The sequence below is a fragment of the Ranitomeya imitator genome, chromosome 4 (assembly GCF_032444005.1).
Source record: "Ranitomeya imitator isolate aRanImi1 chromosome 4, aRanImi1.pri, whole genome shotgun sequence".
Lineage (NCBI taxonomy): Eukaryota > Metazoa > Chordata > Amphibia > Anura > Dendrobatidae > Ranitomeya > Ranitomeya imitator.
Window position 1 is genome coordinate 484718490 of NC_091285.1, and position 23694 is coordinate 484742183.

Here is a 23694-nt window from a genome sequence, read left to right on the forward strand (position 1 = left end):
CCACTATGTATTTCCTTTAAGTAGAGGGCTTTTCGGTCTCTTTCGTCCCGCTACATTTAGCCCAACTTGGGTCTCTCCCTAAGGTGGCTAGCATGTATGTATCGCTTGCTCACCGAGCCCCACTCCATACAGCCAACCAATTCCAGCCCTGTGCTGATGAGGGCCTAAAGCCCGAAACACGTGTCCACAGGTAGGAATTGGTTGGCTGTGTAAATTTAGAAACTAATCCGCAGCATTGCACGCTTGGCGATTCCAAGCGCTGTGGATTAGACAGGGGTGGAAAGAGATGATTTGCATAGCTCCGCCTACTGCAAAGGATTCTGGGTAAACCTGCTATTCTTTGTATTATGCTGCTTGCAAGTACTTTCCGTTTCAGGAAAGCATCCACTATGTATAACAAACTATAATCATTTTTACCTATTTACCATTTTGAAAATGTAAAATCTGGGGCTAAATCAACATTATAGTGGTACAAATGGTATTTTTTTCATCTCTGCTCAATGGTATAAAATTTTGTGAAATGTGTCAATATTCTCACTGCGCCCCTAGATGGATTAATTGAGATGTGTAGTATCTAAAATGGGGTCACTTATGGGATTGTTGCTGTGCTGACCTCTGAGTCTTTGTCAAAGTGACATGGCACTCGCAAATCATTCCAGCACAATCTATACTCCAATATGGCGCTCCTTCCCTTCTGAGCTTTGCACTGTGCCTCAAAATTCGTTTTTGACCACATATGGGCCATTGTTCTACTGTGCAGAAATTGTGTAACAAAGTGTGTGGTCCATTTTTTTTCTTATTGGCCCTTTTGAAAATTGAAAACTTGGGGCTAAAACAATATTTTAGTGCAAAAAAATGTAACTTTTAATTTTCACAGCCTAATGTTATAGAATTCTATGAAATACCTTTTTTTTTTTTTTCACGTCTCTACCGTAAAAACTTAATTGAAACACGTGGGGGTTCAAGGTGGTCAGCAAACATCCAGATACATTCCTTGAGGAGTCTAGTTTTCAAAATGGGGTACCGTAATTTGTGGGGGGTTTCCCCCCGTTTTTTTTTTTTTTAGCACATCACTCTCGATTCCAGCCATTTTTTGGTTTTGAGTACTTTGAAGGGTGCAGATTTTAGAATGGTGTAGCTTTTGGGTAGTTTCTTTCATATAGATGTTTCAAAGTGACTTCAAATGTTATGTGGTCCTGAAAATTTAAAAAAACAAAACAAAATGGTTTTGTAAATTTTGTTGGAAAAATGAGAAATTGCTGATTGACATTTAACCCTTCTAACTTGCTACAAAAAAAAGTTGAAAAAATGATGCAGATGTAAAGTAGACACATGGGAAATGTTATTTATTACCGTAACTATGCTGCACATCTCATATCTTCACCGCATAGACAATTGCCTTCAGATACGATACACTTTATTGTTCCCGTGGGAAATTATAGACGACCCCAAAGCATCTGAAACAACGGATACTAGAAGCCTGTGCTAGCATTTCTTCTGCAGTGTTGATATCAGTGTGTCAAGAATGGGAGAAGAGGGTTGACTGACAATCCAAAACAATGGGCAGCACTTTAACACATTTTATAAGTGGTCATAAACTTGTAAATAACTCATGAAAGAATAAATTGATGTTAAAACCAAGCACACCATTGGTTTTTCTTGTGAAATTCTCAATACGTCTGAAGTGTCACATGACCCTCTTCCCATTGGAAAAAATAAAGTTGGATCCAAAATGACCGACTTCAAAATGGCCGTCATGGTCACCACCCATCTTGAAAAGTTTTCCTCCTCCCATATACTAATGCGCCACAAACAGGAAGTTGATATCACCAACCATTCCCATTTTATTTAGGTGTATCCATATAAATGGCCCACCCTGTATATGGAGGCAATCATACTGTATTGGCGCTGTGAGAGGGAAAATAAAACTATATGGGGGGGGCTGTGATGAACCATCATGCTGTTTTGGGGTTGTGAGGGAAACCATCATACTATATGGAGGTCTGAGGGGGATCATCATACTGTATGGGGGGGCTGTGGAGGACCTTCATACTGTGTTGGGGGACCATAATACTGCGTGTTGGGATGAGGAGAACAAGACACTGTGGGGGGACCATCATACTGTGTGGAGGTTCCCTTATTCAGCAGTCCAGAAAAAAGGAGTCAAGATGACCATACAAAGAATACAGCAATCCCCATAGTTTGAGAGTTATTGATCACAGAGGAGACAGAGATGACTGATGTCCACACAGAATGGCATTGCGGGGAGTAGGCTGTGCACCTCTGTGCTAGGCAGTAATATTGATCCCTGTGAGCTCCATAGAAAATAATTATTCCCCCACTGTGCTGCCTAGAAAATGATAGCATCGCTTATATGCATAGGCAGTGATAATGCCACTTCAAGTAATTAGGCCTTCTCATTGCCCCCTTTAAGTAATAATACCCCTTAATGCCCTCCTTAAATATAATAATGTTACCTTTGTGCCGCATTTCTTGTGAATGTCAAATCAGATGTACTGACCAACATAGCAACTGAATCCCCTTCTGCCAAGCAAGCAAGAGTGGGCCTATGTAGGCGCTGCATGTGTAGTGATGTTGTTGCACCAAAAAGCCAATGTCTTATAGGCTGTAGACCTACAAAATAGAGTGCGGTAGGTTCCCTGTTCAACCAAAGAATTTTTACTGTATTCGTACCATGTTGAAATCGACATGTTTGATGAAGTGATGTTCAATTAACATTTGACAAGGGAATAGAGCAGAAATGATTGCCTGGGGAAATCCACCACTGTGGCCCTACAAGCATGCCACTGTGTCTGGGTGTAATGGGGCTCTATATAAGATGGATACAGCAAATAACTCAGCCATATGTATTAAAGTGAATGTATGAGATGGACGAGTGGTGAAGAACAGGGGTCTAGTGTTCTCCCCATATGAATGTAGCAGCAAAAGTATCTGCTGGCAGCTGTTTATTCTTAAATAAGGCATAACTCTTGACAGTGATCTCTCACTTGGAGGCACTAGCTTCACGGTTATTAGTGAACTACAGCACAACCCTAAGGCCACGTTCACATGTTCAGTATTTGGTCAGTGTTGTACATCAGTATTTGTAAGCCAAAACCAGAGGGGGTAAAAAAAAATTGAAGAAGTGGTGCCGTGTTTCTGTGACACTTTTCCTCTGAGATAGACGTTCTGATAGACCATGGTGCTGCGAAAACAGTAGTTCCATGCGTGGCAATACTTCAAGTAGCTGTTATTCACGCATTTCAGGTTCATACCGAATACTTTCTCAAAATTGAACTACAAAAAAAAATCAGACGGCACACACACCAATTGAGTAGAATGGATGTATTGAGACATCTGTAAAAATCACAGGTCCAAGGATGAGATCCATGCCTGTCTTATTCTGCCCAACGGGTCCGTGTACAGTCAGGTGATAAAATCGAGCGGCACACTGACATTTCACACGGATGGGGGAGTGCAGGCATACATAATGCGCTGAAGTTCGTGTTGAGAGACCTGCGGCCGGTCCATGCATCATGCTCTGTACTCGGACTGTGAGACCAGTGATTGACACTGCCGTGCCGGCTACTCCTGACGCTCACTATCTAGCTGGGGATTTCTTTCACTCACATGCCCTTGGTCTATGGATATTCAAACCAATGTTCTTCCACAGCTGATCAGTCCTTCTACTGTCTCCTTTCATCTGTGGTGGCCATGCGCAGCTGGTAATCACATTAGGCCAGAGCATGGTTTCCAACCTGTCTCCGCTTAATTACATGTCTCCTTTTCATTTCTCCACCAGCTTCACTCTCCTGTGTCACATCTAGGCCCCGGCCATCACTGGTACGGCCATTACCTGGATTGCACTTTCTCACATGGTAGATTGTTGAGACACAATCCAACCACTTCTGTGTGACCGACCTTGCTTCTGCCTGAGGTCTACAGTCTATTACCCGGATACCATAGAATCCACTGACTCTGTGCTCTCCGCCATAATAGCTCATTTCCTGCTGTGCACGCTGCCATAATGGCTCATTTCCTGCCGTGCTCTCCGCCGTAATGGCTCATTTCCTGCTGTGCACGCTGCCATAATGGCTCATTTCCTGCCGTGCTCTACGCCATAATGGCTCATTTCCTGCCGTGCTCTCCGCCATAATGGCTCCTTTTCTGCAGTGTTCTCTGCCATAATGGCTCATTTCCGGCTGTGCTCTCTGCCATAATGGCTCATTTCCTGCCGTGCTCTCCACCGTAATGGCTCATTTCCTGCCGTGCTCTCCACCGTAATGGCTCATTTCCTGCCGTGCTCTCTGCCATAATGGCTCATTTCCTGCCGTGCTCTCCGCCATAATGGCTCATTTCCTGCTGTGCGCTCTGCCATAATGGCTCATTTCCTGCCGTGCTCTCTGCCATAATGGCTCATTTCCTGCCGTGCTCTCCGCCATAATGGCTCATTTCCTGCTGTGCGCTCTGCCATAATGGCTCATTTCCTGCCGTGCTCTCCGCCATAATGGCTCATTTCCTGCTGTGCGCTCTGCCATAATGGCTCATTTCCTGCCGTGCTCTCCGCCATAATGGCTCCTTTTCTGCAGTGTTCTCTGCCATAATGGCTCATTTGCGGCTGTGCTCTCTGCCATAATGGCTCATTTCCTGCCGTGCTCTCCACCGTAATGGCTCATTTCCTGCTGTGCGCTCTGCCATAATGGCTCATTTCCTGCCGTGCTCTCTGCCATAATGGCTCATTTCCTGCCGTGCTCTCCGCCATAATGGGTCATTTCCTGCTGTGCGCTCTGCCATAATGGCTCATTTCCTGCCGTGCTCTCTGCCATAATGGCTCATTTCCTGCCGTGCTCTCCGCCATAATGGCTCATTTCCTGCCGTGCTCTCCACCATAATGGCTCATTTCCTGCTTTGCGCTCTGCCATAATGGCTCATTTCCTGCCGTGCTCTCTGCCATAATGGCTCATTTCCTGCCGTGCTCTCCGCCATAATGGCTCATTTCCTGCTGTGCGTTCTGCCATAATGGCTCATTTCCTGCCATGCTCTCCGCCATAATGGCTCATTTCCTGCCCTGCTCTCCGCCATAATGGCTCATTTCCTGCCATGCTCTCCGCCATAATGGCTCATTTCCTGCCGTGCTCTCCGCCATAATGGCTCATTTCCTGCTGTGCGTTCTGCCATAATGGCTCATTTCCTGCCATGCTCTCCGCCATAATGGCTCATTTCCTGCCCTGCTCTCCGCCATAATGACTCATTTCCTGCTGTGCGTTCTGCCATAATGGCTCATTTCCTGCTGTGCGTTCTGCCATAATGGCTCATTTCCTGCCGTGCTCTCCGCCATAATGGCTCATTTCCTGCCCTGCTCTCTGCCATAATGGCTCATTTCTTACTGTGCTCTCCGCCATAATGGCTCATTTCCGGCTGTGCTCTCCGCCATAATGGCTCATTTCTTGCCGTGCTCTCCGTCGTAATGGCTCATTTCCTGCCGTGCTCTCCGCCATAAAGGCTCATTTTAAGGGCTATGGCCACCAGCTACCATGCTGTATTACATTCATTTGACAGTGGGGGCACAGCACAGCAGTTGTCATGGGGGAGCTGCAAGTGCCCTCTTATGTGCAGCGCGATCGGGCGCCATCGGATTCTGTGTATTGTACAATATTCCTAATATAATGGGAAATACAGCACGGAACTGACCGCAAGGGGGTTAAATTATAGTGTTAGATGGCAAAGTGAAATGTGCAAAATTGTGTACACGAGATCAAATGGAATGTTCTGGTTTTAGTAGTGCGTCTCACGAATTATTTCCCTGCCATGTCTAATATATTAATAGCTCACTAATAACAATAGATGGACCGTCATGTTACAGGGTTTTCTGATGTTTCATCACACTCGGCATTCTGCAGCGTTCTGTAATAAGAGGCTGCAGGACATAACTTGGACCGTCAGGTGGCGCTGTGGTGAAAACTTTCCTTCTAGACGCTCTGGCTTTAGAGGAAATGACGGAGTCCTTGACGTCACTTCCTTTCACGTTCGGTGTTGGAGCGTGGTGGACGGCGTCTGCATTGAGCCGTAAATATGCGCATAGAGAAGTGTTATTTCTGCTCGGCGCCCATCTACCCGGGGCACGGCATGATGTTTGTGAGGAACGACTGCAAGGTAAGCGCTGCAGTGCCCGCGGTTGTGTGTATGTATAGGGGTGGGGAGGGGACAAGCTGCGTGTGTGTATATAAGGGGGAAAGGCTGCGCATGTATATAGGGGGTGGTCAAGCTGTGTTTGTGTATGGGGGACAGACTGCGTGCGTGTATATAGGGAGGACAAGCTGTGTATATATGTATAGGAGTGGGGGGGACAGACTGCGCGTGTGTATGGGGGAAGGGGAGGACAAGCTGTGTGTGTATATGTATAGGAGTGGGGGGGACAGACTGCGCGTGTGTATGGGGGAAGGGGAGGACAAGCTGTGTGTGTATATGTATAGGAGTGGGGGGGACAGACTGCGTGTGTGTATGGGGGAAGAGGGGGACAAGCTGTGTGTGTATATGTATAGGAGTGGGGGGGACAGACTGCGTGTCTGTATATGGGGGAAGAGGGGGACAAGCTGTGTGTGTATATGTACAGGAGTGGGGGGGACAGACTGCGTGTGTGTATGGGGGAAGGGGAGGACAAGCTGTGTGTGTATATGTATAGGAGTGGGGGGGACAGACTGCGTGTGTGTATGGGGGAAGGGGAGGACAAGCTGTGTGTGTATATGTATAGGAGTGGGGGGGACAGACTGCGTGTGTGTATGGGGGAAGAGGGGGACAAGCTGTGTGTGTATATGTATAGGAGTGGGGGGGACAGACTGCGTGTGTGTATGGGGGAAGAGGGGGACAAGCTGTGTGTGTGTGTATAGGGAGGACAAGCTGTGTTTATATGTATAGGAGTGGGGGGGACAGACTGTGTGTCTGTATATGGGGGAAGAGGGGGACAAGCTGTGTGTGTGTGTATATATGTATAGGAGTGGGGGGGACAGACTGCGTGTCTGTATATGGGGGAAGAGGAGGACAAGCTGTGTGTGTGTATATATGTATAGGAGTGGGGGGGACAGACTGCGTGTCTGTATATGGGGGAAGAGGGGGACAAGCTGTGTGTGTGTATATATGTATAGGAGTGGGGGGGACAGACTGCGTGTCTGTATATGGGGGAAGAGGGGGACAAGCTGTGTGTGTGTATATATGTATAGGAGTGGGGGGGACAGACTGCGTGTCTGTATATGGGGGAAGAGGGGGACAAGCTGTGTGTGTGTGTATATATGTATAGGAGTGGGGGGGACAGACTGCGTGTCTGTATATGGGGGAAGAGGGGGACAAGCTGCGCGCGTGTGTGTATATATGTATAGGAGTGTGGGGGGACAGACTGCGTGTCTGTATATGGGGGAAGAGAGGGACAAGCTGCGCGTGTATATATAAGGGACAAGCTACGCATGTGTATATAGGGAGGACAAGCTGTGTTTATATGTATAGGAGTGGGGGGGACAGACTGCGTGTCTGTATATGGGGGAAGAGGGGGACAAGCTGTGTGTGTGTGTATATATGTATAGGAGTGGGGGGGACAGACTGCGTGTCTGTATATGGGGAAAGAGGGGGACAAGCTGTGTGTGTGTGTTTATATGTATAGGAGTGGGGGGGCAGACTGCGCGTGTGTATGGGGGAAGGGGAGGACAAGCTGTGTGTGTGTATATATATGTATAGGAGTGGGGGGGACAGACTGCGTGTCTGTATATGGGGGAAGAGGGGGACAAGCTGCGCGTGTGTATATATGTATAGGAGTGTGGGGGGACAGACTGCGTGTCTGTATATGGGGGAAGAGAGGGACAAGCTGCGCGTGTATATATAAGGGACAAGCTACGCATGTGTATATAGGGAGGACGAGCTGTGTTTATATGTATAGGAGTGGGGGGGGGCAGACTGCGCGTGTGTATGGGGGAAGGGGAGGACAAGCTGTGTTTATATGTATAGGAGTGGGGGGGACAGACTGCGTGTGTGTATGGGGGAAGAGGGACAAGCTGTGCGTGTGTATATAGGAAGGACAAGCTGTGTTTATATGTATAGGAGTGGGGGGGGGGCAGACTGCGCTTCTGTATATGGGGGGGAGAGGCTGCGTGCCTGTATATAGGGAGAACAAGCTGTGTTTATATGTATAGGTGTGGGGGGGACAGACTGCGCGTTTGTATGGTGGAAGGGGGGACAAGCTGCGCATGTGTATATAGGGAGGACAAGCTGTGTGTGTGTATATGTATAGGAGTGAGGGGGGGACAGACTGCGTGTCTGTATATGGGGGAAGGGGGGGGGGACAAGCTGCGCATGTGTATATAGGGAGGACAAGCTGTGTGTGTATATTTATATAAGTGGGGGGGGGGACAGACTGTGTTTATGGGGGGACAAGCTGCGCGCGTGTGTTTATGGGGGGGACAAGCTGCGCGCGCGTGTTTATGGGGGGACAAGCTGCGCGCGTGTGTTTATGGGGGGGGACAAGCTGCGCGCGTGTGTTTATGGGGGGGACAAGCTGCGCGCGTGTGTATATAGGGGGGACAAGCTGCACGCATGTGTATATAGGGGGGACAAGCTGCACGCGTGTACATAGGGGACACACACACACACCTGTGACAGATTATGAAATGTATACACACACTTTTCAATTTGGAGCGTATGATCCGCATGTGTACATATCTTTAACATGGTGTACGCAGGGACATGGTTTCGCAGTGTGCGGCGAATGCAATATGTTGCATTTTTTGAGCCGTCAAATATTGCGCAATCATGCTTATGAAGTGCAACAAAAAACTGCAAGGACTTGCGTTCAATACACATTTGTTCAATACGTATGCGTACTTCAGACTGTGCATGTCCAGGAAATGATTTCACCACCTCCACCATGCACATAAACTACGCAAACTCATGCCAAAACGCATTTAACCGAATGCACACGCAGCGTGTGTGTTTTTTTGCGTCATACGTAAGATGGTGAGGAGTAAAACCGCAGCGTAAGCATGCGTTTTGGTATGCGTTTGCGCATGCAGATGATATGCTGCGCACAGAAACACTAATGTGAACCTAGCCTAAGTGCTGGATTATCACATGCTAGATGTGCTTGTTACACTAAATTCATATGTGACATTTCGATATTTCAGATGTTCAGGTTCTGCCGCTCAAAATGTCACAAGAACTTCAAGAAGAAGCGTAATCCCAGAAAGATCAGATGGACCAAAGCCTTCAGAAAAGCAGCTGGTAAAGAGTTAACTGTGGTAAGTTGCACTTTCCAGCGCTGCACATCTATAACACATACTGATGCATCCTGTACTAAGGTGATGATGGTGATTTATCCTTAGTGTACAGAGCTGATCTGCAGTACCTGGGAGCAGGCAGTGAACAGTGTGAAGGAGCTGATCTGTGGGGGATGTTATACTCCTAGAGATCTGATATTGATAACTTATCCTAAGCCCATTAACTGAGCTTAGCAGGGATGTCAAGGTAGTTGGCATGTGTGAATGGGGCCAGGTGCACAGCCAGGTGGGTGAGCGCACAGGAAGTATGATGCATTTTCCATTTCCGGGATTGGTGAGAATTCTAGTGGCCAGACCCATATCGGTACGCTATCACTCATTCAGATAAAACCACTTGACTGGTTATTACTATGTCTGCAAAAAAAAAAGTGTTTTCAACACCCAATTCATTTCAATGGCTGAAAAATGCTGAAATTAACTGGGACGATATCCTGAGACACAAAAATACACAAAGAAAATGGGAGACGTTTATTAGCATCCTGGATAGGACCTGTGCACAGTATATACCGTATGGGAATAAACATACTAGAAATAGGAGGAAACCAATATGGCTAAATAGAGCTGTAAGGGGCGCAATAAGGGACAAAAAGAAAGCATTTAGAGAATTAAAGGAAGTAGGTAGTGAGGAGGCATTAAATAAATACAAAAAATTACATAAATTCTGTAAAAAGCAAATCAAGGCAGCAAAGATTGAGACAGAGAGACTCATTGCCAGAGAGAGTAAAAATAATCCTAAAATATTCTTTAACTACATAAATAGTAAGAAACTAAAAAATGATAGTGTTGGCCCCCTTAAAAATAGTCTGGGTGAAATGGTGGAAGAGGATGAGGAAAAAGCCAATATGCTAAATGACTTTTTTTCATCAGTATTTACACAAGAAAATCCCATGGCAGACCAAATGACTAGTGATAAAAATTCCCAATTAAATGTCACCTGCTTAACCCAGCAGGAAGTGCAGCAGCGTCTAAAAATCACTAAAATTGACAAATCTCCGGGCCCGGATGGGATACACCCTCGAGTACTGCAGGAATTAAGTACAGTCATTGATAGACCATTATTTTTAATCTTTAAAGACTCCATAATAACAGGGTCTGTACCACAGGACTGGCGTATAGCAAATGTGGTGCCAATATTCAAAAAGGGGACAAAAACTGAACTCGGAAATTATAGGCCAGTAAGCTTAACCTCTACTGTGGGTAAAATACTGGAGGGCATTCTAAGGGACGCTATACTGTAGTATCTGAAGAGGTATAACCTCATGACCCAGTATCAGCACGGGTTTACTAGGGACCGTTCATGACTAATTTGATCAGCTTCTATGAAGCGGTAAGTTCCGGACTGGACAAAGGGAACCCAGTGGATGTAGTGTATATGGACTTTTCAAAAGCTTTTGATACGGTGCCACACAAAAGGTTGATACATAAAATGAGAATAATGGGGATAGGGGAAAATATGTGTAAGTGGGTTGAGAGCTGGCTCAGGGATAGAAAACAAAGGGTGGTTATTAATGGAGCACACTCGGACTGGGTAGCGTTTAGCAGTGGGGTACCACAGGGGTCAGTATTGGGCCCTCTTCTTTTTAACCTATTTATTAATGACCTTGTAGGGGGCATTCAGAGCAGAATTTCAATATTTGCAGATGACACTAAACTCTGCAGGGTAATCAATACAGAGGAGGACAATTTTATATTACAGGATGATTTATGTAAACTAGAAGCTTGGGCTGTTAAATGGCAAATGAGCTTTAATGGGGATAAATGTAAGGTCATGCACTTGGGTAGAAGTAATAAGATGTATAATTATGTGCTTAATTCTAAAACTCTGGGCAAAACCGTCAATGAAAAAGACCTGGGTGTATGACAAACTCATATTCAGTGGCCAGTGTCAGGCAGCTGCTACAAAGGCAAATAAAATAATGGGATGCATTAAAAGAGGCATAGATGCTCATGAGGAGAACATAATTTTACCTCTATACAAGTCACTAGTTTGACCACACTTAGAATACTGTGCACAGTTCTGGTCTCCGGTGTATAAGAAAGACATAGCAGAACTGGATCGGGTGCAGAGAAGAGCAACCAAGGTTATTAGAGGACTGGGGGGTCTGCAATGCCAAGATAGGTTATTTCACTTGGGGCTATTTAGTTTGGAAAAACGAAGACTAAGGGGTGATCTTATTTTAATGTATAAATATGAGGGGACAGTACAAAGACCTTTCTGATGATCTTTTTAATCATAGACTTGAGACAGGGACAAGGGGGCATCCTCTACGTTTGAAGGAAAAAAGGTTTAAGCATAATAATAGATGCAGATTCTTTACTGTAAGAGCAGTGAGACTGTGGAACTCTCTGCCGTATGATGTTGTAATGAGTGATTCATTACTTAAATTTAAGAGGGGACTGGATACATTTCTTGAAAAGTATAATGTTACAGGTTATATATATTAGATTCCTTGATAGGGCGTTGATCCAGGGAACTTGTCTGATTGCCGTATGTGGAGTCGGGAAGGAATTTTTTTCCCCAATGTGGAGCTTACTCTTTGCCACACGATTTTTTTTTTTTGCCTTCCTCTGGATCAACATGTTAGGGCATGTTAGGTTAGGCTATGGGTTGAACTAGATGGACTTAAAGTCTTTCTTCAACCTTAATAACTATGTAACTATGAAAGCGACATGCACCATTGTGTAAGAATCCATGCAAAACACAAAATCTGGATGACAAAAAAACAAACGAGGTGCGCATGAGACTTCTGAAATCTTGTAGACTTTGCTGGTACTGAGAAACACAGCTGAACATTTGCATAGAAAAGCTGCAAGAACACAGTGTGAACTTGGCCTAATAGAAACACGTCACCACTTCTACATTTTTCACCCTCTCCAGGTTTTCACTTACAAATACTGATGGAAAATACTGCCCAAAATATTGCCATGTGAACGTGACCTCAGGACGATCATAAAAATTGACCAGTTGTAGCTAAAGAGTATCCATCACCAATTTGTGCCTTCCCTTTTCATAAAAGTGGACCTTCACAGATACGTGATTTTACTAAATATAACTTGTCAAAAGTGCTCCTAATGACTCCCAAAAGGGTCAGACTTTCTAAGTTGTGGGAACTCGACATGAAAGCTGGATCTCGTAACCCTTTGAGGTCATTCTCGCATTGAAAGAGTAGGATATTGTCAGATTGGTAGCAGAGCAGTTACCATTCCGTAACAGCTTAGTAAAGCACGCATCATCAATGGGTTAATTTGGAAGAGCAGTATATCTCCAGATATTATTCTTTCACTGTGAGTGTGGCTGGTGAAGGTTCACGCTCTACATGCCGGGGTCCCATAACTTGGAAGTTCATGTCTAAATTTGATAGGGCATTTCAGGGACATTAGATACTTTGAGCACTTTTGACACTTATATTTGGTAAAATCACCAGTGTGGAGCTGCCCACTGGTTCATTAAAGGGAACTTGTCACCAAGAATAATGCTGTTAACCTGCAGATATGGGGTTAATCTGCAGGTTAACAGCTTTATGATGCTGTCCGGTGTCTGCACACAGACTAGTGCAGCAGGGAGAAAATTAACTTTATTCTCCCCGCCAGCGTTCGGTATTCAGTCATATGAGTGGGGGCAGTTCAGTCACTGCTCTGAATATACAGAAGGGGCTGTAACCGCGCCCCTGACCCTGACTGACAGCTGAACCTCAATGTAGAGCCAGTGTCAGTCTGGGCCCTGGGCGCAGTTACAGCGGTTGCTCTATTCTCAGCGGTGACTGAGTATCAAATGCTGGTGGCGAGAATACAGATCATTTTCTACCTGCTGAATTTGACTACGTGCATGAGCAGCATAACGCTGTTAACCTGCAGATTAACTGCATATCTGCAGTTTAAGAGCATTACTTCTAGTGACAGGTTCCCTTTAAATAAAAAGGGCAGCCCCAGATTGCTATTGGGTAGTCTTTAAAGGGAATCAGGACCTTGAATGCAGCATTTTGTCACTTACTGGTCTGGTCGCTGCAGTTTTAATAAAGGCCCCGTCACACATAGCGAGATCGCTAGCGAGATCGCTGCTGAGTCACAAGTTTTGTGACGCAACAGCGATCTCAGTAGCGATCTCGCTATGTGTGACACGTACCAGCGATCAGGCCCCTGCTGTGAGATCGCTGGTCGTGTCGGAATGGCCTGGGCCATTTTTTGATCGTTGAGGTCCCGCTGACATCGCTGAATCGGCGTGTGTGACGCCGATTCAGCGATGTCTTCGCTGGTAACCAGGGTAAACATCGGGTTACTAAGCGCAGGGCCGCGCTTAGTAACCCGATGTTTACCCTGGTTACCATCGTTAAAGTAAAAAAAAAAAAAACGCTACATACTTACCTACCGCTGTCTGTCCCCGGCGCTGGGCTTCTCTGCTCTGGCTGTGTGCACAGCGGCCGGAAAGCAGAGCGGTGACGTCACCGCTGTGCTCTGCTTTCCGGCTGCCTGCCGCTCACAGCCAGAGCAGAGAAGCAGAGCGCCGGGGGTAGACAGCGGAAGGTAAGTATGTAGCGTTTGTTTTTTTTACTTTAACGATGGTAACCAGGGTAAACATCGGGTTACTTAGCGCGGCCCTGCGCTTAGTAACCCGATGTTTACCCTGGTTACCGGGGACCTCGGGATCGTTGGTCGCTGGAGAGCGGTCTGTGTGACAGCTCTCCAGCGACCAAACAGCGACGCTGCAGCGATCCGGATCGTTGTCGGTATCGCTGCAGCGTCGCTAATGTGTGACGGTACCTTAAGAGTAATTTATCAGCAGGAGATTATCACTAGAGGATTAGTAAACCTGCTGCCATAGTGTCCTTCATATTTATGAACTCTGTGTAACCTCGTTCCCACCACTGATTAGCAGCTTTCTGCCTGGGTGTACACAGAATGCTGTCACTCAGTGGAGTGGTCGGGTTATACAGAGCTCAGTACTCAGAGTAGATCTGTGTAGAGGACATGCGTGTACAATGTAATAACATCACAAATCTTGTGCAGGATAATTCATTTGAATTTGAAAAACGAAGAAATGAACCCGTGAAATACCAGCGAGAGTTATGGAGCAAGAGCGGTAATGTTTTTTTTATATCAAATCTTGTAGATTTACACATTACATAGGTTCATTTATTGTTCTTTGAAATAAAAACAAAGAAATAAGATTTCAATCTATTCACTGCTGGTGAAAAAAAACATGAGCAGGGAATCTTGGCACTTTAACAACCTTTTATGATCTGCTCTCATGATTGATTATTCTTGCCAGCATTTTATATGAAAGCATCACTGTAGAGCGTATAGTCAAGTTTAGTCCATTCATCTTGTGTTTTATTTTCTTCTTACTTTAATGTATTTATTAAATTCTTGCTTTTAGTTGAGGCTATGAAGAGAGTAGAAGAGATCAAGCAGAAGCGACAGGCCCGATTTATCATGAACAGGTAAGAAAGCATCGGGTCACAGGTAGCTCAGATCATTACTGACTGAGAAGCCAAGCGAGATGTCATGCACATTTCTCTCTTGTAGACTAAAGAAGGGCAAAGAGTTGGAGAAAGTCCAGGATATCAAAGAAGTCAAAAAGAACATACATCTTATCCGGGCCCCACATGCAGGTAAGTCGCTTAGTCTGCCAGAGGACTTTGATTTTTCTTGAATTCACTTTTTTATTATTACTTTTCTGGAGATATTAGTCTCTCTGTGTAGTATATCACTGTACATATTGGCAGTTAACCCCTTCGCGACACGCGCCATACTAGTACTGCGCTGCCGGCACTGCATTAGTGCCAGCAGCAGTACTAGTACGGCGCACCGATCACCGCGGTCTCGCGCTGAGCGCCGCGGTGATCGGGTGCGGGTGTCAGCTGTATATGACAGCTGACACCCCGCAGCAATGCCCACGATCGGCGCTATCGCCGATCGCGGGCATTTAACCCCTCTGATGCCGCTGTCAGTAGTGACAGCGGCATAGAGGGGGATCGCGCAGGGACGGGGGCTCCCTGCGCTCTCCCACCGGAGCAACGCAATGAGATCGCGTTGCTCTGGTGACCCGGAAGGAGTCCCCGGATCCAAGATGGCCGCCGGACTCCTTCCGGGTCATGAAGTGACCTGGCTAGCTGGCGCCTGCTGAGAGCAGGCGCTGGAGAGCCAGCTAAGCTGCCTGTCAGATCGTTGATCTGACAGTGTGCTATGCACAGTGTCAGATCAACGATCTGATCTAATACAGAGATGTCCCACCCTGGGACAATGTTAGAAAGTAAAAAAAAAAAAAAAAAATAGAATGTGTAAAAAAAAAAAAATAAAAAAAAATCCCCAAATAAAAAAAAAAACATTTCCCAATAAATCCATTTATTTATGTAAAAAAAAAAAAGCAATAAATGTACACATATTTGGTATCGCCGCGTCCGTAACGACCCGCTCTATAAAACTATCCCACTAGTTAACACCTTCAGTGAACACCGCAAAAAAAAAAAAAAAAGGCAAAAAACAACGCTTTATTATCATACAGGCGAACAAAAAGTGGAATAACACGCGATCAAAACGACGGATATAAATAACCATGGTACCGCTGAAAACGTCATCTTGTCCCGCAAAAAAAAAGCCGCCATACAGCATCATCAGCAGGAAAATAAAAAAGTTATAGCTCTCAGAATAATGCGATGCAAAAACAATTATTTTTTTATATAAAATAGTTTTTATTGTGTAAAAGCGCCAAAACATAAAAAAAATTACATAAATGAGGTATCGCTGTAATCGTACTGACCCGAAGAATAAAACTGCTTTATCCGTTTTACCACACGTGGAACGGTATAAACGCCCCCCCTAAAAGAAATTCAGGAATTGCTGGTTTTTGTTCATTCCGCCTCCCAAAAATCGGAATAAAAAGCGATCAAAAAATGTCATCTGCCCGAAAATGTTACCAATAAAAACGTCAACTCGTCCCGCAAAAAAAAAGATCTCACATGACTCTGTGGGCCAAAATATGGATAAATTATAGCTCTCAAAATGTGGTGATGCAAAAACTATTTTTTGCAATAAAAAGTGTCTTTTAGTGTGTGACGGCTGCCAATCATAAAAAATCCGCCAAAAAAACGCTATAAAAGTAAATCAAACCCCCCTTCATCACCCCCTTAGTTAGGGAAAAATAATAAAATGTAAAAAAATGTATTTATTTCCATTTTCCCATTAGTGTTAGGGCTAGGGCTAGGGTTAGGGTTGGGGTTAGGGTTTCAGTTATAATTGGGGGGTTTCCACTGTTTAGGCACATCAGGGGCTCTCCAAACGCGACATGGCGTCCGATCTCAATTCCAGCCAATTCTGCTTTGAAAAAGTAAAACAGGGCTCCTTCCCTTCCGAGTTCTCCTGTGTGCCCAAACAGTGGTTCCCCCCAACATATGGGGTATCAGCGTTCTCAGGACAAGTTGGACAACAACTTTTGGGGTCCAATTTGTCCTGTTACGCTTGGGAAAATAAAAACATAGGGGATAAAATATCATTTTCGTGGAAAAAAAAATATTTTTTATTTTCACGGCTCTGCGTTATAAACTGTAGTGAAACACTTGTTGGTTCAAAGCTCTCACAACACATCTAGATAAGTTCCTTGGGGGGTCTAGTTTCCAATATGGGGTCACTTGTGGTGGGTTTCTACTGTTTAGGTACATCAGGGGCTCTGCAAATGCAACATGACACCTGCAGTCCATTCCATCTAAGTCTGCATTTCAAACGGTGCTCCTTCCCTTCCGAGCTCTGCCATGCACTCAAACGGTGGTTCCCCCCCACATGTGGGGTATCAGCGTACTCAGGACAAATTGGACAATAACATTTGTGGTCCAATTTCTCCTGTTACCCTTGGGGAAAAAAAAATTGCGGGCTAAAACATCATTTTGTGGAAAGAAAAAATGATTTTTTAATTTTCACAATGCTACATTCTAAACTTTAGTGAAACAATTGGGGGTTAAAAGTGCTCACCACACATCTAGATAAGTTCCTTAGGGGGTCTTCTTTCCAAAATGGGGTCACTTGTGGGGGGTTTCCACTGTTAAGGCACGTCAGGGGCTCTCCAAATGCGACATGGCGTCCGATCTCAATTCCAGCCAATTTTGCATTGAAAAGTCAAATGGCACTCCTTCCCTTCCGAGCTCTGCCATGCGCTCAAACAGTGGTTTATCCCCATATATGAAGTATCGACGTACTCAGGACAAATTGCACAACAACTTTTGGGGTACAATTTATCCTTTTACCCTTGGGAAAATAAAAAATTTGGGGCAAAAAGATCATTTTTTGTGAAAATTAATAAAAAAATTTTTTTTACGGCTCTACATTATAAACTTATGTGAAGCACTTGGAGGTTCAAAGTGCTCCCCACACATCTAGATTATTTCCTTAGTGGGCCTACTTTTCAAAATGGTGTCACCTGTGGGGGTTTCCACTGTTTAGGCACATCAGGGGCTCTCCAATCGTGACATGGGCTCCGATCTCAATTCCAGCAAATCTTGCATTGAAAAGTCAAATAGCGCTCCTTCCCTTCCGAGCTCTGCCATGTGCCCAAACAGTGGTTTACCCCCACATATGGGGTATCGGCGTACTCAGGACAAATTGTACAACGACTTTTGTGGTCCAATTTCTCCTGTTACCCTTGGTAAAATGAAACAAATTGGACCTGAAGTAAAAATTTTGTGAAAAAAAGTTAAATGTTCAATTTTTTTAAACATTCAAAAAATTCCTGTGAAGCACCTGAAGGGTTAATAAACTTTTTGAATGTGGTTTTGAGTACCTTGAGGGGTGCAGTTTTTAGAATGGTGTCACTTTTGGGCATTTTCTGTCATATAGACCCCTCAAAGTCACTTCAAGTGTGAGGTGGTCCGTAAAAAAATGGTTTTGCAAATTTTGTTGCAAAAATGAGAAATCGCTGGTCAACTTTTAACCCTTATAACGTCCTAACAAAAAAAAATTATGTTTCCAAAAATTGTGCTGATGTAAAGCAGACATGTGGGAAATGTTGTTTATTAACTATATTATGTGATATAACTCTCTAATTTAAGGGCATAAAAACTAAGAGTTTGAAAATTGCTAAATTTTCATAATTTCCGACAAATTTTTGTTTTTTTCACAAATAAATGCAAGTCATATCGAAGAAGTTTTACCACTATCATGAAGTACAATATGTCACGAGAAAACAGTGTCAGAATCACCAGGATCCGTTGAAGCGTTTCAGAGTTATAACCTCATAAATTGACAGTGGTCAGAATTGTAAAAATTGGCCCTGTCACTTAGGTGAAAACAGGCTTTGGGGTGAAGGGGTTAAAAAGAGAAGGAATGTCCAGCTTCACCGAATCCGTAAAAAAGAATTTTCTTTATTCACAAACTTTAAACATGGAGGATACAGACTTCAGCACAAACCATATGGGTAAGAATCTCAACGCGTTTCTGGAGACTAAGCTCCCTTAATCATGGTATGATTCTTACCTATATGGTTCGTGCTGAAGTCTGTATCCTCCATGTTTAACGTTTGTGAATAAAGAAAATTCTTTTTTACGGATTCGGTGAAGCTGGACATTCCTTCTCGTTTTGACTTTACACGCCTGGACACAGCGGGTCCATGCTCCCGAAGATTGGTTTATGCATCACGGGTGAGCTGGCTTATTTTTCCTCTTTCCATATATTGGCAGTTACCTGACACTGCTAATTTCCTGAGTTTATTACAGGGTTTAGCAATGGTTTAAATTAGAGTATGTATTTAACCCCTTTGACATGCTGAATGGCGTGTCATGAATTTTACTCTATGGGCTTCAACTGTTAGCAAATAACTGAGCCTTACTGGCCCACCTCTGCCCTAGCTCCTGCTCCTCGCTGCTGCTTACGGACTTTGTTGATAGGCTGCAGAGGTGATGTTACAGCAGAAGTGATGGCTGCAGCCAATCAGTGGGCTCAGTGGAGATGCCAAGCAAGTTTTCAAGAAATTGCTGTGTCCAGTGATTGGCTGCAGCAGTAATGTGCACTATAGTCGTGACATTACAATTGCATCTTGCCAACAGAGAATGGGGACAGCTGGTGTATGTGAATGTGTGTGTGGTGGGGGTGAATAAAGCTCTGTTTGTTAAACAGTGTGAAAGTTTATAGGAAAAAAGTAGTTATTATATTAACCCTTTTAAAGGAGTTGCTTGGGCATACCATGTTAGTGACCTATCTTATCCATAGGATAGGTAAACTATACCAGATTGATGTGGTCCTACACCTGGCACTCCCACAGACCAGCTGTTATTTGCTCCGTCTGTCCCTGATTGTAACATTTTGTAAGCATCTGAAAAGCGCAGTTGTGGAAACACGGGGGCTCAGAGGGCGCCCTGGTCCGCTAGCCTAAACCGCATGGATCAGGCATCATTTCACTGAATGCCCGCTCTCCTTTAACCATGGACGTAACACTACTGTGGCAACACAGGGTGAGGCTTAAGCAATGTGTCAATACTTTATTGAACCACAGAGACTCCCCCTTCTACTGACTCGCCGGGATAAGAGCATCTGTGACTTCAGAACTTCCAGGGCCAACTACCCCCACCTGTTGCACGCACACCACACAGAGAGGCGGTAACTACAAGCTTAGGAAGATAAGTCCAAGTGAGGTACAAGGCCAGTTGACCGGAGGGTCACAACCTGGCTTCTCCAAACATCTCCATGGAGCTACGCGACCGGTGGGTCCAAATCCTTACTACCCCAATTGTATCCATGGATTCGCGATGGTCAATGGAGCAGCATTCTTCCACCTGGGGCCATTGTCTACTAAGCTGGCATTGTAGAATGACAAATCTGTGTACCTTGTGATGGAGCCATGATGTCTTGGCTGCTGTCCTCTAGAGAATCGCTGGATCTTTTTGATGTCTGGATGACTTGGCTGAATCCCTGGCCCATGTTAGAGGCATATAACCTCTTTTTATAGTTAGCAATTTTCCTTCATCCAGTATTCACAGGTAAAGGGGAAGAATGGTGATAAGACCAACTCTCGTTGTTTGATCTGTTTGCATAGTTTTTCCTCCTCTATTTTGCAAGTCAACAAACTGGCCTGGAAAATGTGTAATTAACATATCAGCAAACATCATTCTTCCATGACCCTGCATCACTAGTCATCCAGGACAAGAGCATGATATGTTACAACAAATTGTCAACTTACAAGTCAGTATTACAGGCTTGCGCGAACAAAAGTTTGTTTTCTTGGCCAACCAGAAAAACATACATTCAAAAGTCAACATATAGATAGGTCTGTTTCTCCTGGTTTGCTGAAAATAGACATCTGGTTAATTAAGATACAATGCTGGGTCATCACAACAGCTCTGTTTAAATCACTACTCTAGCGTTGTTGTTGTGTTTTTTTTTTTTTTTTTTTTATTTTAGCGCTGGAGTGGTGCTACTAATCTAAGTTCCCTGACCCTAGTATTATACTCACCTGCCGCTGTCTTCAGCTCTTTGTGTCGCTGCTTCGGTCTTGCGCCGCCATCTTGTGACCGCAACTTCTGACTAATCGGAGGTCAGCGGTAAAGGTCACAAACTTTTAATGTTAATCTATTAGAGCTTGTCTGGCTATATAGACTTGCATTGAATAGTGACTTCCGGCTCGCACAGCAAACAGGAGCAGTCCGGCAGGTCACAACCTGCAAAAGATTGACTGGGGTGGTGGCATCAATAACAGATGAAGATGGCAAGTATAAGACTACGGCCAGGGAACTTAGATTAGTAGTACCACTGCAGTAAAAAAAATGCCGGAGTGGTGCTTTAATGAGTAACTGCTGCTGAGCAGTTCTCAACTACGCCTGTCTTTTTGGATAGTTTTGTTATGGCCGGACAAACCTTTTTAACACTAATGTTAAAGCACTCGCTAGTTGAGCCGAAAACCCACTTCATGTCTAAAATATGACAATCTATGACATACGAATATACAGCCTGGATAAGGTAAGCCCTATGTAGATTTGGCTAACCAGCACCTATCAATTCTGCATCAGGAGATTAGGGGGGCAGCTAATGTGGCATTCATCCTTCGATTGCCAGGTTATGTGCATCCCTAGCAGTTATCGCATGCACAAGGTCTGTAAGGAGGCTCACAGGCACCACCTCAGCTGTGCCTCTATTATTTATTATGCTTTCGTTACACCCCTGATTTGACTCAAAACTTTGTTGCTCTGACTATAATGGCTAGGATTGGATTACTAGTGGTTCTGCTATAAACATAAGAAAGGGTGTCTCATCTGCCCTACTGTCACCCCACTATGTAGTGTCTGGTCTTTGTATATGAACCGCGAAAGTCCTAACACATGCCTGTGCTTAATATTTTCTCTTTCTGGAAAACATTGTAAAGGTAAATAATTTACTAAACATATATTTCTTTAATTATTTATTTGTGTTCATTTACATTTCCCTTCCTTTCATAGCCTAGTGTGGTGTTACATATATTTTCTTCTGTTATTTCAGGAAAAGCAAAATTGTTGGAAGAGAAAATGGTTCATCAGTTACAAGAGGATGTGGATATGGACGAGGATTCTTAGAAATCGATACAGCTATCATCTTGACATTGTTGCAATGTATGCTTCGATTTAGGAACATTTTTACAGCACTTTGGACTGTTGCATGAGTTTCATATTTGAAGCCAGAGATCTTGGAGGAATAACTGTTTTAAGTACAGTCAGCCTGAAAAATAAAATTTTAGTTCCTCATTTTGTTTGTTCGTGCACAGTTAGTGTTGGAAAGGTTTTTCTCTATACAGTGTTGTGATCTGTCATACACAGGTTTTACTGGTAGAACTATTGAATGTGATTACATTCCTCCTCCCATCATTTGTATCCTCTTAATATATTGCAATCATATTATATAGCAGTATATACTTACAATTTCTCATCTTGCCTTTCTACCCAATTAAATCTTCTCTTTTCCATTAGGTCTATTACATCACATGATTAAAAACTGGCTGAATCCATCTAAGCTCTATGTAGAAACAGGAGTTAAATTTGTCCTGTATGACTCATGAGTCACTGCAAAAGTCCCTGGGCGGAGGGAGCAGCTGGGTCAGGAGTTGAAGAGGGGAATAATAAATGCAGGGAAAAGAGACTTCCTAATCCTACATAGAGCAGAGAAAAGAGAAGAATAAACTGCATAGAAAGGCAGAATGAGCAATTGTATGGACACAGTACTATATAATATGATGACTGCAATTGAGTAAGAGGATTCAAACTTTGATGGGAAGAGGAGTGCTTCAAGTTACTGTTGTGGTCAAAACACTATTAGTGTAGCTATAAAAGCCTGGATTATTTGGATTTATTCATCAACCAGATTTTGTGAAGAATTCTTTTGCGTTTAACTTGGAGCCCAAAGTTTTCATCTTTCAAAACTTTTATTTCTACCTATTTTAGCAGTCGCGTTATTTGCAAACATAGAAGTACACAATTTCCCATAGATATCGATAGGGAATGCCGACTCATCCGTGCTACAGATGTGTTCTCTTCTATAGCGTGCACCGAGAGCCATTCTATATGACTAAAACATTGAGTGAGTATCTTACCTGAGAGCCGGCCGTGGTGCAGCGGGGTCACAGGAGGCAGGGTGCCTTCCTCAGGAAGCCGACGACGGCAGAAATGGGGCCATGCTGAAGTCCCGGGGTGTGATGCTGCGGGTCAGGCCGCACCTGCGCAGATTGAGACCTCGGCGGCCATTTTCCTGAAGCTGAGTGCCACTGAGTTTTCAATCTGTGCACATGTGGCCTCTGGCGGTCATTTTCATGAAGGCTCCGGTGACCCACGGCTTCAGGAAGATGGCTGCAGGGAAACCGGTGATGCAGTCTGCTCTCCGTGGACACCGGGCAGCGCCGCCACCACATTCCTGGCACTGGCATCCTGAAGAAGGGATCCTGCTCCACACTGCCACAGCATCGGCACACCTCTGCCGCAACTCCCCCCCGCCCCCCCCCCCCCCCCCCCCCCCCCGGTAAGCCTGCGTTCGCACTATAAGACGCACCCTCCATTTTCTTCCCAAATTTTTTTTGGGGGGGAAAAGTGCGTCTTAGTCTGAAAAATACGGTACTTCTGTATCCTTATTTTCCCACCCCCACCCAACTTTATATCAGTAGCCCCAGCATCAATGACATCAGTGACATTGAGCACAGATATATTTACGGTTACGCCTAACCATGGCGCATGTGGGTTTTTTTGACCCACTGTGCCACAGGGCTGGGCCTGCCCAGGAAGGGGCATAGCTAAGCGGCTACCTGGTGTTCACTGGAGCTCCTGATATTGGAGACAGACTGGGCTGCAGGTAGCCGCCAGGTACTACTCCTGGGCAGAACCCAGTACTGCAGTTGCTGACCCCAGGGATTAGGTATGCTGACACTGATTATGGCTAGGGCAAT

The 23694-nt window shown here is 44.6% G+C and overlaps 1 protein-coding gene across 1 annotated transcript; it reads left to right on the plus strand.

The window, feature by feature from the left end:
* The first annotated feature begins 5986 nt into the window (after positions 1–5986).
* Positions 5987–22009, plus strand: RSL24D1 (ribosomal L24 domain containing 1). Its single transcript, XM_069765966.1, has 6 exons — positions 5987–6153; positions 9165–9278; positions 14322–14394; positions 14692–14755; positions 14841–14926; positions 21768–22009. The coding sequence occupies exons 1-6, from the start codon at positions 6073–6075 to the stop codon at positions 21839–21841; spliced, it is 492 nt and encodes a 163-aa protein (XP_069622067.1). The 5' UTR covers positions 5987–6072; the 3' UTR covers positions 21842–22009.
* Positions 22010–23694: the final 1685 nt, after the last annotated feature.